Source organism: Lagenorhynchus albirostris, chromosome 12 (assembly GCF_949774975.1).
Source record: "Lagenorhynchus albirostris chromosome 12, mLagAlb1.1, whole genome shotgun sequence".
Classification (NCBI taxonomy): domain Eukaryota; kingdom Metazoa; phylum Chordata; class Mammalia; order Artiodactyla; family Delphinidae; genus Lagenorhynchus; species Lagenorhynchus albirostris.
Genome location: NC_083106.1, coordinates 35,509,971 through 35,527,967, shown reverse-complemented (window position 1 = coordinate 35,527,967; position 17,997 = coordinate 35,509,971). Strand labels below are relative to the sequence as shown.

Sequence of the window (17,997 nt, the reverse complement as noted above, 5' to 3'; positions counted from 1 at the left end):
AAATGGAAGCAACCTAAGTGTCCATCGACAGATGAATGGATAAAGAAGATGTGACACATATATACAATGGAATATTACTCACCCATAAAAAGAAAGAAAATTGAGTTACTTGTTGTGACTTGGATGGACCTAGAGTCTCAGAGAGTTAAGTAAGTCAGAAAGAGAAAAATACCGTATGCTAACACATATATATGGAATCTAAAAAAAAAAAAAGTTCTGAAGAACCTAGGGGCAGGACAGGAATAAAGACGCAGACGTAGAGAATGGAAGTGAGGACACGGGGAGGGGGAGGGCTATGCTGGGACCAAGTGAGAGAGTGGCATGGACATATATAGACTACCAAATGTAAAATAGATAGCTAGTGGGAAGCAGCTGCATAGCACAGGGAGATCAGCTCTGTGCTTTGTGTCCACCTAGAGTGGTGGGATAGGGAGGGTGGGAAGGAGACGCAAGAAAGAGGGGATATGGGGATATATGTATATGTATAGGTGATTCACTTTGTTATACAGCAGAAACTAACACACCATTTTAAAGCAATTACACTCCAATAAAGATGTTAAAAAAAAAAGTATTTTGGCCACATATACTCTAAGAAGCCATAAAATTTTTCACGTCTCTGAGTATAGTAACGCTACTTTAAAGAAGCAATCTCAAATGGAAAAATCCATATATTTGTGAAAATAAGTATTTAGCTCTGTTTTAAACTGATAAAGTTGAAAACACCTAAATGTCCAACATAAAGTATATTGTTTCCTACTGAAAAATTTGCAATCCTGATGCCAAGGAAGAAAATGTTTATGATATTAATATTCAAAGGGAAAACACAGGGATCCTAAACATCATTACAAACATGTTATTTCTTTTCTGAACATCCTCAAATTATCTAATTTATTTGTATTGATCCATTGTCAGATTTACTAATCTATTGTTTTTGTAATCTGCTTTTTCCTTTTAAAACTCAGTGCATTTTCTCAAAGTTTTTTGACAACGCTTTTTTTTTTTCTAAAATTTCTCCAAAATTACTTACCATGATTGTGACTGTAAAATTTTTTAGAACCCAGAGTTGTAATTTGTCTGGTATTGACATTTAAACACCTTAAGTAGATAATCTGCTCTTTGTGTGTGTGTGTGTGTGTGTGTCTTTGTGTGTGTGTGTGTTATAACTGCATCTTAATAGACTTTAAGTTCCCTGTGTTAAAATGTATTCTCTCTCTGATATTTTCAATATAGGAAATAAAGTCTCTGCTTTCACTTTTTGGAGGTCAGTTCACCAATAGTCAGGAAACTTATGGAAAGGTAAGTTTAATTTGTATTTTTCATTAGCCCATATGTAGTATCCTTATAAATAGAACCTTGGATTTAAAGAGAAGAACTCAAAATCTTAAATTTATATTTTTTTGGTTACCTGTGTCTGTTTTTAGGGGCAATTGAATAAAAAGGATATTTGGGAGAAATTTTGGTTTTGGAAAGTTAGATTTATTTCCAGTATTCACTTATTTTATTAGTTTTTAAATTGTAGTTCAACAGTTATACCATAATTTATATCTGTTGCTTCATTGGAAAAAGGGCTGTCTTCTATTGATGAGGTATAATTAGAGTTTAGAATTTAGCTGAATTTCAGGCTTATATTGGTACTCATTTTAAAATTTGTAATTGTGCATGTGTGAAATTGTGAGTTTATTTATATATTTTGTATTTGATGGTTTATCAGTGTATTAGAGGAGTTTGGAAAATAGAAGAAGAAAAAATCATTCACAATTCTTCTTCCTTGACGTGACTTATAATTTGGGGATACTGCCTTCTAGTCTTTTTTCATATACATTTTTTCCGCTCAGTGGTAATGCTACCAGTGAACTTCTGCATTTCTTTTTCATTTGATAGCATTAATGTAGGCACATATTTCTGCATAGCTTTCATTACTAACAGGGATGTGTAATATTTTCCATCGATTAGCTCTACCGTAATTTATCTAATGATTTCATTTCATTCAGGTTGCTTTTAAATTTTTCCTAATAAAAATGATACTGAGATGACCATCTTTTTTCCTGTTTGGATTATTTTGAATTTTTCTGTAGGGTAGTGTAAATATTGGAATAAAGGCTGGGTGTGGCAGGGAGGACTTTTCACAAAAGATGAGAGAACTTAATTTGAAAGTCCCCTGGTGTTGGACTTGTACTCCTGAATGAATTTCACTTATTGAGGGAGGAGGAAAAGAGGGAGAGTGTGGATATAATTGGGTGAGGGTGTTAAACTGAGGTTAGGATCCTGCTACATTTTGCTGCATTCTGGCAAGTGGTTATCTGGGTGGAGCACAGAAGTGCCTATAATCTTGGGTATTAAAACCCACTGATGCACTTGGAACTTTTTTCCTTAGATAAAATAATAAAAATATATGATAATTTAATAATATACTGTATAGTTTTCCATCATAGTTATTGCAGAGACAATAACTATGTTTCCCACCCCCTCGGGTGGCCACAATTACCTAGAAAAAAAGGGATCATTCAAAGAAATACATTACTTAGTAGTTAAAAATAAAATAGCTGTGTTATAAGAAATAATTAGCAACAATAAAAAATTCTGAAATTATATTTTGGGGTAAAATACTCATTAATTCTTGATCAAACTATATAAGAGCAAATACAAAATTAACCTGAAGTTTAAATATCCTTAAATTTGCTGATGTTTTCATTTATACAGTCATTTATAAAAGTGTTCTGATACTGTACTGTATTATCTTAACAGGTTACCTATTAAAATAATTTATTTTTTTTTTAATCTATTGGAGCAATTTTTATTTTGGTTAGTGTCAAATCAGATATTCTTACATAAAAGTAGCAGATAGGAATCTCTCCTTATTGACTTCTTAAACGAAAGCATATGAGGCCATAAAACCATATATTGTTGTTTCTTTCAGTCTCCTTTTTGGATTCTTAGCATTCCCTCTGAAGATATTGCCAGAAACTTAATGAAACGGACAGTGTGTGCCAAGTAAGAAAAACTTATAGTGTCCTCCTGCATGAGTGTAAACCAGACTTCTCATAACTACTCTGTCCTACTTTTTGCTTATGTTGGCAGAAGGTAGAAGGGGGTTGATTGTTTGGGGAGCTCAGCTTAGCTTGTAGTTACATGTATTTGCCACTGGATGGTGGTAGGAGAACAGAGGAGAGTTATCTGCTGAAACTGAGGTTGAGAGAATTTCAGTGGTGAAATGCAGAAACGCTTGCTTTAGAATAATTTTTTAAAATTTCTACATTAAGCAAGCATATGGTATAAGATGTAAATGCTATGTTATTACATAGGATAAATGCCACATTTAATTATAACCAAAGTATTGAAAACCTAAAAATGTTTTTCTTATAGATGGTTTTTAGTTAGATGAACAGATTGGTGAAGTGTAAGATGACAAAAAATGAGGACTACCATAAAGTATGTTTTCTGTTTTATTTGTTAGAGGAACTCTGATTATCATATCTTGATATGGATTAATATAATGATGTCTTCCTTATTTATCCTGCCTGAGTGTTTTCTAGCTTTTATCATTAGTATCTGTTCTTTTTTCATTTCTTTTCTTTCTTTCATTTTTTTTATTGTTGGAAAATTCTATCTTTGGGTTTGAAAATTAAACTGCATTTTTAGCTACCATTTTAAGAACTGAACAACTTATCCTTGAATTGCTTTTTTTTTTACATGCCCCCCCATCCCCAAACATTTCTGAAAACTTCTTTTTGCTTAGAAATTATAATATTTAATAATGCAGTGCAAATAAGAATTTACATATATCTAGTTTTGTTAGCATGGTTAGCAATACTTTATAGCATAGTATGTCATTGCTATATTATTGAATAGACTACAACCCCCATATTAGATTTATCCTATTGAAAACTAGCTGCAGTACTAAATCTAATCTCATAAATTGAGGCTTGTTGATGGGTCTTAGTCAATAAAAATGACTAGAAATCAGAAACAGAACTAAGAAACACATTCTTTGAATAATTATTACTCTACATTAGCGTATTAAAATTTATGGCTCTAAGAGGTGTTTGAATTCCAAAGATAAAGCTTATAGGTTTAAAATAGCTACTTGAGAACCAGAACTTGTATACTTCCTTCAAAGCTCATATCTTCTGATGAATATATTTGAGTAATGGTACAATAAATAGTTGTGTAATAGTTGTATAACATTATGAAATAATGTCCCTGGCTGCTTTTTAGTCTCTGTATATTTTACATAGCTGAGGTTATACCTTAAGTGATAACTAAGTAAGAACAGTTACTGCAGAGGCCTTATCTCTATAAATTTAATAGAAATGGGGGAATTCATTTTCAGAGGATAAAATTTACAGTTCTAATTGTAGCATTAATTGTTCTGGAGCTAATAGACTTTTAGAACAGTGCATTCAAAGCTAACTTAAATTCAGATTTTTTTGTGGTAGAATAGGGATTGAAAGTTCATTTTATTTGACTTATTTTTAACATGGACTATTTTGAGCATATCACAAGCAGTGATATATAACAAACACCGAGGTACCTACCTTGTTAGATCTCAACATTTTGAGATATTTGCCACAGCTTTTTTTTTTTTTTTAAAGAAATAAACCATGACAGGAACCATTGGTGCTCCTTGTGTATCTTTCCCCATTCTATTACCCTTCTTCCCTCAAAGCATAGTTTCTTAAAGCATTTTTATTTGTCAGAAAGGTTTCATTATTACTGCTATAATCAGTGAAATATTTTAGGTCATATTGATATTATATTAGTAAGTTGACATCCATGCTTATTTATATAGCACCCATGAGATGTGGCAATTCATATAAGTTTTATAATCTCTAAAATAGGGATCATAATAGTGCAGTCATATATATGAAAACCGTTTACTCCGAAATCTAAATCACAAAGGGTGTTACTCCAGTGTTCCAATTATAACTGAAGCTTATGATGTTCTAACATTTTTATTTTGCCATTTAAATATAAATTTATTAATGTTATATAAATTCTTTCTGAAAAAGAGGATAGGGAGTATTATTTCATTTTTACTGATTCTAGGTTATCACTACAAGCATTAGTTCCTATAAATTACTGTATAGTGGTTCATTAGGGATAATTATGATTTATGGAATTGTCTGTGCCTTTCCTGAATGGCCTGGAGTTTCTGTCTTTTTGCATATTTATATCTGAGAAGCAGTGTATAGATTCTGGAGTCAGATGGATTGGATTTGAATCTTAGCTTCACCAATTGCTATATGACCTGAGAGAGTTATTTAATCTTTCTGTGCCTCAGTTTCCTCATTGGTTAAATGGATGATGATACTGGCAGCTACCTAATAGGATTCCTGTGAGGAATATGTGAATTAATATTAAGTGGCTTTAGAACAGTCCCTGGTACTTTGAGTTATATTGTTAGCTCTTAGTTAGCTAAGTAAGGGTAGTATTACTGTAGAGGCCCTCTTTCTATAATTCATTACAAGGGAAAGGAGGAATTCATTTTCAGAAGATAGTATACTCAGTCCTAACGGCAGCATTACTTACAATCATAAAGTAGTTGAATTCAGATGCACAAAATTGTACTAATATATAGATCAAGTTCCATTACAACTAATTCTAAGAATTGTTTCATTGATTACAATGAAATTTTGCTTAATTTTTTATGTTCCTTGATAGACACTTGAGAATTTTTTGTCGTAAGAATTTTGTTTTTGTAATAGTCATAAAAGTAATTATTACTAAATGTTATTAAATAATGGCTAAATATTAATGGTAACATTTTTATCTGGTCGTTTTTCCTTTTGTTTTATTCAGAAGACAGTGGGAATGATTGAATTTCCTGCACCTTTATTACTGTTTCACTAAAATCACAAGTCATTTTATGGAATCATTTGTGTTCTAGTTAAAAAATGATGAAGTGATAACACAACATTGTAAATCAACTATACTCCAATAAAAATTTTTTAAAAATGATTATGATGAAAACTTCAAAAAATCTTGACTTATAAATCCTCCTTATTTGTGTAAAGTTCAACTTCTGTGTTAATTTAGACTTAAGCTATATTTGTTTCCAGGATGCTTATTTCTCATTTATAGCTTAGAAAACATAGGCAATAATTGTTTTAGTGGAGCAAGCATAAAGAACCAGTGAAATAATTGTTACATATTACTGTATGAACTCATTTTTTTTTTTTTTTTACTGAGGTTAATGTCAATCATTTATTTCCTAGGTCTATATTTGAACTATGGGGTCATGGAAAGTCTCCAGAGGAGCTATATAGTTCTTTGAGAAACTACCCTGTGGAGAAGATGGTGCGTAGTGAAATGTGGTTTTCTGTAAGCATATCTGTAGATAATGTAGAATTACTAAGCTTAAAGAATTTATCTGCTCTTATTTTAGGTTCCATTTCTGCATTCAGATTCTACATATAAAATAAAGATTCACACATTTAATAAAACGTTGACACAAGAAGAAAAAATCAAACGGATAGATGTAAGTGAATTCAGCAAAAACCAAAAACCTATGAGATTAATGTAATATAGCCACTGTTGATATATAATATCCGCAATGCTAAGTGCTTCTTTTGTACCACATTATGTGCTAAGTACTTTTCATGTTTTGTCTTATTTAGTGCTGATACCAGACTTACAAGATTGGTATTATTATATAAGCACTATGTTTTCTTTTAAATTTTTATAGGACGTTGGAATTACTTTTATTTTTTAGGCCCTTGAATTTCTGCCATTTGAAGGAAAAGTGAATTTAAAGAAGCCACAACATATATTCTCTATTTTGGAGGATTATGGTTTGGACCCAAACTGCATCCCTGAGAATCCACATAATATCTATTTTGGTAGATGGGTAAGCAAGTGTTCTTTTTACCTATTCTATGAAACAGAAACAGAATCAGGGACATAGAGAATAGACTGGTGGTTGCCAAGGGGTGAGGGGTGGGAGAGGGTAGGAGTGGGAGTTTGGGATTAGCAGATACAAACTGGTATATATAGAATGGATAAACAACAAGGTCCTACTGTATAGCACAGGGAACTATATTCAATATCCTGTGATAAACTATAATGGAAAAGAATATGAAAAAGAATGTATATATATGTATAACTGAGTCACTTTGCTGTACAGCGGTAATTAACATTGTAATTCAACTATACTTCAATAAAAAATTGAAAGAAAAAGAAAAAATTCTAAGTGATAGGCCTTTGTATTTGACTCTTTATATGTAAAACTTTAAAGGAGCTGAAGAGTCAGAACTACTGTATGAATTAAAATCAGTGGAAAATATTGGTTGTGTGTTTTGTTTTTCCATAGATTCTGATGAAATGCAAGAGGATTGTTAGATATGGGGCCCAGGTAGGAGGTCATGTACCTGGAAGTCTTAAGACTCATCGGAAAGTGTGAACTGCTTTTTTAATAAAGCAGAGAAAAGGCAGAGTGCTGTGATAGCAGGATTCTCATTTGTGGAGCTCTCTGATCTAGGTTTTCATTCTGAAGAGAAATGAAATTACTGCAGAGCAGTTCTGCCCACTTCCCTGAGGCAGGAAGCTGTGGCTTATGTTACAGAATATTGTTATTTAGGAGAAAAAAAGAGGTGGCTAGAGCTCACCACCAAGCCCTGGAATAATTGCATTCAAATTCAATTCAAATTTGCTTTGAAAAGCAAAAGTAAATGGGAACACACTAAGAAATAAAGGTTTTTGTCCATAACTGCCTTAATCACATATTTATGTGAAGCAGTGGTAAATGGAAAGAAGTTCTCATTATCAAGATACTATGGGTTTATTGTGAATAATTATCTTAAATCTGTTCTGTACATTTACACAAATTGAAAATTATCTCTAATCTAGATTGCAGATGGGCAGAGAGAGCTTATTGAGTCATACAGTGTCAAAAAGAGACACTTTATTGGAAATACAAGCATGGATGCTGGTTTATCATTCATCATGGCCAACCATGGAAAAGTGAAAGAAAATGATATTGTATTTGATCCATTTGTTGGAACAGGTATTTTAATTTAATTGTTAAACTAGTGTAGAGATGTTGCTTGTTTATATTAGTCAAGGTCATAGTAATAGTTTTGCTAAAAGATAAAATAATCCTTTATTTATCATTAGATAAGAGACAACCACATATTTGTATAGTAGCCAATATTTAACACTTTTGCCACTTCCAAAGAGGATGCTGAAAGAATTTTGTGGGGTTTATTTCCCCAAGTAAACCACTAAGGGGAGTATACCATACATTGTAGAAATGTTGTAAAGCTATATAGTTTATTTAAATAGGAAAACTCTTACTATACTTCAGTTAAAAAAAAAAAGGAAAACTCTTGGGGGGAAGAAAGACTTGAGTGACAGAATTTTAAAAAGTATTCATCTTCTAAAATTGATAATTATATACTTACATGGAAAAAAAATGTGCCTTTGGTTTGTGGAGGTTCATATGTGAAGTTTGAAAATAAGAAAAGTGACTAAGTATCAATGGACTAGAGCTTGGCTGCTGAGGCTATGACCTGGGTTCTGTATGCACTTGATTGGATGTCCTCATAATTAACTTTGTGTGGAAGTCCTAAAAGTCCAAGTTTATTTCATCTGACTCTGAAGACATTTTCCTGCTTCAACCCATTTTTTTAAATCTTGCCTATACTTAGGGAGTACTCACATTTAGGTTCATCTGGCTAAATTCATTATGATTCAGATCGTTTAGGAACAAATTATGCGTGGTTGGAGTTTCTCCCTGTAGTGGTCTTTCCCCATCAGAAACTCATCAGAAACTTTGTAAGCAGTGGTGATGCAGTAGCTACTATTTGTTGAATGGTAAACATGTCAGGTACTAGCTATGCACTCTAATGTTACTATCTAATTTAATTCTTACAACTACTGAAATTGAGATACTTAAAAAAATCTTCCTGAGATTATGGCACAGGCAGAGGTTAAGTGACTTGGTCAGGGTTATACAGTGTAGAAATCTCATGAGATTCAAACTCAAGCAGTCTAACTCCAGAGCTCGTGCTCTTTAGTATCATAATGCTGCCTCTCTCAGCCTTAGGATCTGCCAGCCAGCTATTGTACCATAAACTAACTTGAGGAATACAATCCCATGTCATTAGGAGCAAATAGAATCAAGGTCAAGAGATTCTAACTGGTGGAATTATTTCCTGTGTTGTTGAATTAATCTTAGTGAGTCTCTCTTCTGCTATTCCACCATTGTCTTCATATATCCCACCCCCAACATACTACTATACCTATTCCTTTCTTTCCTATCCTCATTATCCTGAGTGCCTCCCCAACTTTTTGAACTTTACAGGAAATAATGCCAAACTGATAGAAAAGTTACAAGATTAAAAATAGAAGAAAGCACACACACATATCCTTGACCCAGAGTAGACTGTTGTTAAAATTTGGCATCATTTGCTTTATCATTTATTTTCTCATTATGTTTATATACAAGTAAGTTGCATCCATTACATCCCTTTACCTCTCAAAGACTTGGAATGTGTTTCTTAAGAATAAGGATATTCTCGGGCTTCCCTGGTGGCACAGTGGTTGAGAGTCCACCTGCCGATGCAGGGGACGCGGGTTTGTGCCCCGGTCCGGGAAGATCCCACATGCCGTGGAGCGGCTGGGCGCGTGAGCCGTGGCCGCTGAGCCTGCGCGTTCGGAGCCTGTGCTCCACAGCGGGAGAGGCCACAACAGTGAGAGGCCCGCGGACCGCAAAAAAAAAAAAAGAATAAGGATGTTCTCTTACATAACCACAGTATAGTTTTCAGTGTTAGTAAATGTACTATTAATACAGTAGTTTAGTGTTTGTATTCCATTTTTGGTAATTGACCCACTGATGTCCCTTTATACCATCTGTTTTCCTTTCCAGGTATTGTATTTTGTTGTTAACATTTCTTTGATCCCTTGATGTGGAGTATATCCAGAATCTTACTTTTTCTTTTATAAAACTTACAATTTTGAAGAATACTATCCCTCCTCTCTTTATTTTTTATCCAGAATGTTCCTTATTTTGGGTCAACCAAACATATACATGTTTTAGAAATTGTGAGTTTTCACATATACTACAAATTCTGGTCTAACCGTACAGATTTCTTTTTTTTTTTTTTTTCACTTAACTTCACTTAGTATTTCTTAGAAATCACTTCCTTTAGTTCATAGAGATTATCTTCGTTCTTTTTTATAGTTGTACTCCATGGGTTTATGTACTGTAATTTAGTCAAACAATCACCTCAACTTGGATATAGGTAGTTTCCCATATTTCACAGTTACAAATAATGCTTGCAATGAATAATCTGTACATATATACTTTCACAGTGTTGGAAGTATAGCTCCAGGGTAAATTCCTAGAATTAGGATTGCTGGGTTGAAGAATGTAAGCGTATGTAGTTTTGTTAAATGTGGCCAAATTACTCTCCATTATACCATCTTGCCTTCTCGCCAGCAATATATGAGCCCCTGTTCCCTCACAGCCTCACCAGCAGAGTATATTGTCAGGCTTTTGAAATTTGCCGGTTTGTTGGGTGAAAATGTTATCTCAGTGAAGTGTTCATTTGTATTTCTCTTACGAGTGAAATCTAATCACTTTTTCTATTTTAAGGTCCAGTTTTATAACGTTTTTGGAATTATCTCCAAATCTTTTGCCTATTTTTCTGTAGACTTTTTGATTCCCCCCCCTTATTTTAAAAAATACTTTATATTTTAGTCACTCTCCCCCTTTTTTCCTGTTTTATGTATATAAATATGTAAAATATTTTCTCCCAGTTTGCCCTTTATGTTTTGACTTTGCATGTAATTGTTTTTTTGTCAGGCAAAAACTTTCCCGCTACATCCAATTTGTAGAGGAATTCAGCTCTGTTTTCTGGTACTTTAGTAGTTTTGATTTTTTTCCTTTTAGATCTTGAATGCATTTGGAGTTTATTTTCTTGTATGCCGTGAGGAATTGATTTAATTTATCTTTTTCCAAATGGTAACCCTCTATTAATTCTTAATCTTGTTCTTGGACTTCTAAAACCTTTTCCTGTGAAGTGATTCTTTGAGATACATACATGTACGTGTTTAGTATGCACACATACACATAGACCAGACCATAAAGTTCAAAAATAGTTACCAGTATGGGTAAAATTTCCTTCCTTTGATGTAGACGAGGCTGGGCATATTATGAAATGCTAACTTCCATAGCAGTCAAGGTGTTGACTATTTAGTGTGGTAAGGGGTGAGCAGACCTGCCCCTAATTTGCTTTAAGGCTGCTCCTTAGGGTGGGTAGCATATCTTGGTCATTTGACTGTTTATACTGTATAGGACAATTAATGGAAAATTAATTGCAATATGTAGGACAGTTAATGGAAAATTGCAAGAGGAAGATCTTTGCAAAGATGCTGCTAAAATACATTTCATAATTTGTGTTTGTTGTTTAAGCATAGCTTTAAGACTTTAGCTAGTTTTTGGTGCTTTTGTTTTATAACTGTTAATGGCTAATAATTGAGAATAGGCACAGTTCTTAAGCAGTTTGTCCTCTTTACTGGACCTTTTGTCTCTTCGATGGGTAGTACCTTCTGAAGGATTGGAGAAATAAGTAGCCTTGTGCCCTCCTCCATGGTCGTAGTTTTTCATAAGTATTGGATGATATTCTTTTCCTTTTTTAGTATTTTTGTTTTAATTCAAATGTATGATATCCCTTTTCCATTCTAAAGGTACAAAATAGATGTTTATTAGTTTCCTGAAGGCTTTACCCACAGACTACTTATGGCTTGTGATGGTCTCAAGGTTATAGAGTAGGTTAGAAAGCTTCTGGGAAGTTGAAAGGAGAGATATAATCTTTTCCTCCCTAAATACCTTTCCTTTTCCTTTTAGACAGTCTGTTCTCTTGTCTAGAATGACATTATGAGCTACAGAAATACACTTTCATTTCCATTTTAGCAAATACATTGATTCTCATTATAGTAAGATTTATTTTAAGTTGTACATCTCCATTTTCTCAAGGGGGAAGATGTATATCGTGGGTCAGCTGTCAGTAATTAGGAAGTACTGCTGTTCTAATATGAACATTGCTAAAGGAATGATCAGCATGCATAAGTTGAATACCTATAATGGCACAGGCCTGCCTGTGACGTGATACAAGACTCGTGAATTGTATACAACTCTTATTAACTGAGTGTGCAGCCTTACTTAATTTAATTTGTTTAATAACAAATTTTACTTTTGTGTATCTAATTAGTAGGCTAATGAATATTTACTTCAATTGCTGCTGACCCTAAAGGAAGTTATATAGTATAGCGTACCATAAGAGCAAAGAGAGTGAGTTTTAAATCCTTACTCTGTCAGTTACTATATGACTTTGAACAAGATGCTTTACTTGTCTGGGCCTCAATTCCATCATTTGTGAAATGGTAATAAGTAATATATTGTGAGGTTAAGTGAGGTAATATATGTATATGAAATTCTTAGGAAATTGTATGATGGATGGAAGACAGTCAATTGACCATACTGTTGATCATTTTTTAATTATTTTTTTAAGCACTTAGATACCTTTTTGATGATATAGCTAATAGCTAACCTTTTGTTAGATATAGCTAATATTGAATGGTGATGATGAACAATTTGGCCATGAATTCATTTTCTAGTTCCTTCTTTGGCTGATTTCCAATATATTCATAATTTGCAACTATTGGCAAATTGTGGCAGCAGGCAAGGTAATTGAGGGTTAAAATTGTAAACTTCTAATTCTTTGTTCATAATGAAAATAATTGGCACAAGTGTGTGCCGATGTCTGTAGGTGCAGTGATGTAGCTCTGCAGCCCTAGCTCTGATTGCTTTTCCCTTTCCCCTCTCTCAAATGAGTCCACTCCTTTAGTAGTTAAGAATATACCCAGGAGACTATTGTGTACTCCTTGCCTGTTCTACTTTCAAGTGGCTCATAGGTTTAAGGAAAGGAGTAAAACTTTGAAATTTTGTCATTGCAGATGATAGACATGGGAGCAAGTATTGAGAAGCCCACTGTCTACCTCTGAGAGGAGACTATGAGGAGGAAAAGAGAAAGTTAGCAGAGAGATAATGGATCTCTGTAGGTCTTTGTGAGAATCTCTGCTTCCCATTTTATCCACAACTCTTTGTGGACCCCTTTTCCTGAGTCTCATAGTTTGGTATAATCTCTGTTTTCTGGCAATATCCTTTTGCTTAAGCTGCTAGTTTAATTTATGAGTTGTTTTTGTTTGTTTGTTTGTTTTTATTAAGGATTTTATTTATTAGGGGACATAGTATTACAATTTTTCTTCCTTTTCTTTCGGCAAAACCAAAGCCCAGTTCTCATTTTCACATTTTTATAAGGCTTTCCACTTAAATCTCTACAGATGAAACTCATAAATTTGTTTCTATATCATAATTCAGTTATTGTGTCCTTTTACCTGTAAGATATTACCCTAACCTTAAACTGGTTACTATTTAGGTAATAAGACATTAAAATGCTGATTTGCTAGTCTAGATCACATATGTGGTATTTTTACACTTGATAGCTAATAAGAAATCGGGTGAGTCATGTTATCTGCCCCCTCAACACTTCACCCCCTCCGTTTTATCACCCCTTCTTCCACCAAAAAGCTTCCAAGGAAACTCCAACTGAGGTATAACTAAACGTGAAAATGCTTCAATTTAATTAAAAAAATAACTAGATGATTAACGGTGATTACCCAGTGACCAGTTCAGAGAAGCTAATTTATATTGATTTTATTTGAAACTTGAAAAGCTTTTAAAGGGCACAAAGTTAACTAACAGATGTAGTCTAACAGATTATTCATCTCCTTTCAGCAGTGTACTCTAAATTGGGTCTTCTCAAAACTCACTCTAACCAAATGGATAAGGTTCTGTTTAAGGAACACAGGAAAGCTTTTCTGTTCCCCTTGACAACTAGTTCTTCTAGGTGAGTATCTGCCTTAATTGGCAGAATTGTAGTAATTCCTCTAATATGGGTGAAGTGATTTTTGTATTTCAAGTCATTACTAAATATAGTACCTTTCCTAAATATGGACTGTTCCATTTATAGGCTAAGAATTATGAGGGCTTACTTAACCTTACCTCCTCAAACAAATGCTTTTTGTAGTTAGTATGAGGGAACCTAGGTTTTGGTTTCTGCTGTACTTTTAGTCTTCCATTTCTCTTATTCATGGCTCCATTAGGTAGTAGTTATAATATTTTTCATTGAGCAAAGTATTTTTAAGTACATGTTACCAAACTATGTTTTAAATGGCTATGGAAGGAACACATTCATTTATAGACCTTGACCCTCTGGAGGCACTACCCATCTTAATTTTAGAGATTACATTTCAAAAGGATATAATGGAAAGAGCCCTAGTTATTTCCCCATATCCAAGTTTGTGCATAGGCTAAGAATATTTTTCTGTATATTTCTGATTTCAGTTTGGCTGACAGATAGTTCTGCAGTATAACTATTAGGACTTACCCAAGTACTAAGAACATTTTTAATTTGGATAATTAAAAAAGTGAAGTTCATTGAAAAGAACAATTATTAAGATATTTAACTTTGTGAATTTTTATTCTTAAACAATTTAAAAATATTATACCTTTTAGTTTAAAGGATTTCATTAATTTTTAATCTTTATAAGGATGTTCCTTCATATGTGAACTGGTCACACCTACCAAATTACTTAGTCTAGTCAAATCGTGTTAGGACATCTGTTCTTTCTTTGTTCACAGCACTAAGTAAACAGAAAATTCATTGTATTAACTATTTTTGTGTATGTCTGATAACAGTTATTCAGAAATTTGTATCTACAGTTTAAAATCAGATAATTACCTCACTGACAATAGGAGTAACTGTTTGTTGTCCTCATATTTTAAGTTTTGTAAGAATTAATCTCTTATATATTAATTATGCCCTCTTTAAGTTATTTGAAACTCTGACTTGAGTGAGAATTAAGCCCAATTGTCAGACTTATTTATTGGCAGCTCTTTGTGTAGCAGCCTTGTATGTTCACTGTAAGAAAGGAGGAAGATGCTTTTGTATAGACTTCTCAAAATAAGATTAAAATGTTTAAATACACATTATTTTGACCAAGAAAAGGATAATTTTCCCAGAGTAGTGCTGTTTAAAGTAATAATGCCAGGGCATATATTAATTCCCTGCTTTGTGACCAGTGTGATGAGCACAGCTTAGGGGGTTGTTTTTTCAGTTCTGAAGCCTACTAAATATAGCCGGAACCAATGTCATTCTAGGGTACTCTGCCTACAGCTGGTTTGTAAGAATTTGGATCAGATTAAATAGGGGAAGAAATAAGAGTCTGGGACTTTCTGGTTAACAGATCACAATTGTGTGATTTTTTTCAGGTGGCCTTCTGATAGCATCTGCTCATTTTGGTGCATATGTATATGGGACAGACATAGACTACAACACCGTTCATGGCTTGGGTGAGTAGTGGTTCTAGACAGTGTTACAGTCTTTGCTCTTGTACCAAATGTGCCTTTAAGATACTTAAATAGTTATATATGGCATTATACATCTATTTTTAATGTTAAAGTGTTGTGATACAGTTTTAGTTATTCTTACAACAATAAGACTTCATTGGGTATCTGCTTTTTATGAAGTGATCCAGTGTGAGCAAAATGACCCCCGGGGAAACACAAAGATGAGTAGGAAAAATCCCTCCTCTCAGAGCAATTTTTGGTCTTAGATTTTTAAAAAGTAGGCAATCAATAAGGTTGTAAAACTTTTGGGTTGGGAAGGAAGTGGGAGAGGGACTAGTCATTTTTAATTAGCATATTCATGTTAGTGAAACAGAGTTTCTACTTAACAATTATCACCGTTCTTTTATTCAGCAGTCATATGTGTATACTCTAATTTCTAGTCCTTGAGTACCATACATGTTTTTAATTTCATAACTGACCGAAACATCTTTGAGACAGTTAAGATGACGGTAATAGTAAAGATTCTGCATTAGACTGAGGGTAATTTGAGATAAGCATCTGCTTGCTTTTGAGGCAATTTTGGAAAATACTTTAAAATCTAGAAGCTTTGCTAATGAAGTGTGATTGGATGAAATTGAATCAAACTGAAAATATTTCTTCATAGCTGAATAGTATTAAAAATGTAAAGTTTCTTTGAAATTGTAGTTATGCTGGTGTTTCATTGTTGTAACTAGAATCAGCCTATAAAACATGCTTTTCCTCTTACTCACCCAGTGTAAATTATTATATAGGTGAGAATTTATTAGACTTTATTTTCTTTTGCTTAAGTAATTTGATATATTGTATTTGATGAACTGTCTTTTTTCCTACCTTGCTATAAAGAATTTAGTACTATAAGGAGAATGAGTAACATTTTATAAAGTTCACCTAAATGGGCTAACCAGAAAAAGATAGTCTTTGTCTGCAGTATGTTAGAGTAGACAAAGTGCTAAGAAGAATTATTCCTGTTTGCTTTTAGTAGAAGCAGTATGTTTGCTTTAAGGATATTGTCCTATATAATTCATTTGAATTTTTATTTATTAGAGTTATGTTTAAAAGTTATGTGATAACCTTTCAGTCTACTTGGGTAGAATTCTGACTGAGGTAGAGTTTCCTCAGAGCTTATCCAAGATGCTGTTAGATATGCCCTCTGCTTCCTATGCTTCTAATCTCTTACTATACTCTCAAATACTTCCAAGTTTCTTCTATTTTAAAAATACAGAACTTTTTCTATCAATTCTATAGGGACCCTCCTAGCTACTACTTTGTTTTCCTCTTCCTTTTACCAAAGTGTTTCTTTTTCTTTTTTTAAGAGATTGAGTTTTTAAAATTAATTAATTAATTAATTTATTTATTTATGGCTGTGTTGGGTCTTCGTTGCTGCGCTCAGGCTTTCTCTAGATGTGGCGAGCGGGGGCTACTCTTCGTTGTGGTGCGCGGGCTTCTCATTGCAGTGGCTTCTCTGTGGCGGAGCATGGGCTCTAGGCACGTGGGCTTCACTAGTTGTGGCGCGTGGTCTCCGTAGTTGTGGCTCGCAGGCTCTAAAGCGCAGGCTCAGTAGTTGTGGTGCATGGGCTTAGTTGCTCCCCGGCATGTGGGATCTTCCAAGACCAGGGCTCAAACCCATGTACCCTGCATTGGCAGACGGATTCTTAATCACTGCACCACCAGGGAAGTCCCCAAAGTGCTTCTTTCATTTTTTTAAAATAAATTTATTTATTTTTAGCTGTGTTGGGTCTTCGTTCCTGCATGTGGGCTTTCTCTCTAGCTGTGACGAGAGGGGGCTCCTCCCTGTTGCGGTGCATGGGCTTCTCACTGCAGTGGCTTCTCTTGTTGCGGAGCATGGGCTCTAGGCGTGAGGGCTTCAGTAGTTGTGGCTCATGGGATCTAGAGCGCAGGCTCAGTAGTTGTGGCACGTGGGCTTAGTTTCTCCACAGCATGTGGGATCTTCCTGGACCAGGGCTCAAACCGTGTCCCTTGCATTGGCAGGCGGATTCTTAACCACTGTGCCACCAGGGAAGTCCCCCAAAGTGCTTCTTAAAAAGACTAGTTTATTTGCTATTCCTCTTCTTCATCTCTAACTGCCTTCTGCCTGTTATTTTTCAGCTTGCATGCCTACTGAAAAATCTTACTAAGGCCACAGATCTACAGTATTTGGCAGTGTTGACCTTCATAAAGCAGCCCTTGGTTTCCTAGACAGTGGCTTCATTGGGTGGTACTCTGATTTCTTTGTTTTGATCTCAGTCTCCTGAAGGCCCTGCAGTTTTCTTCAATGTCTGTTTATATGTTGCTTTTCTCCAGGCATCTCTTGTTGACCCCTTTTATCACACTACATATTGTGCAGAGTCATGTCATTCTTCTTTTGCTTTTTAAGTTTTGTTTTTATTGTGAAGTAGATCATAATACAGAAGTTTATTAAAATAACAAGAGTAATTATCGAACAAACATTTATGTAATTGCCACCTAGGTTAATCAGAAATATCATTCATTCTTACAGATTTAACTTAAGTTTATATACTGACATCTCTCAGGTATATGTATTCTGG

At 34.1% G+C, this 17,997-nt stretch overlaps 1 protein-coding gene across 6 annotated transcripts in view; it reads left to right on the top strand.

Annotated features, from left to right (window-relative positions):
• Window positions 1–17,997, top strand: part of TRMT11 (tRNA methyltransferase 11 homolog) — a 63,393-nt gene that overhangs the window by 13,347 nt on the left and 32,049 nt on the right. For 2 of the 6 annotated variants that reach the window (XM_060167990.1, XM_060167995.1), the window contains exons 2-8: window positions 1,231–1,296; window positions 2,918–2,991; window positions 6,216–6,297; window positions 6,386–6,478; window positions 6,713–6,847; window positions 7,846–8,002; window positions 15,335–15,415. In XM_060167990.1, coding sequence (XP_060023973.1) covers window positions 1,231–1,296; window positions 2,918–2,991; window positions 6,216–6,297; window positions 6,386–6,478; window positions 6,713–6,847; window positions 7,846–8,002; window positions 15,335–15,415 — 688 coding nt within the window. Of the gene's footprint in view, window positions 1–1,230; window positions 1,297–2,917; window positions 2,992–3,363; window positions 3,430–6,215; window positions 6,298–6,385; window positions 6,479–6,712; window positions 6,848–7,845; window positions 8,003–13,007; window positions 13,059–15,334; window positions 15,416–17,997 lie in introns of those variants that run through there. The other 4 variants (XM_060167992.1, XM_060167993.1, XM_060167991.1 and 1 more) reach the window with 4 other exon arrangements.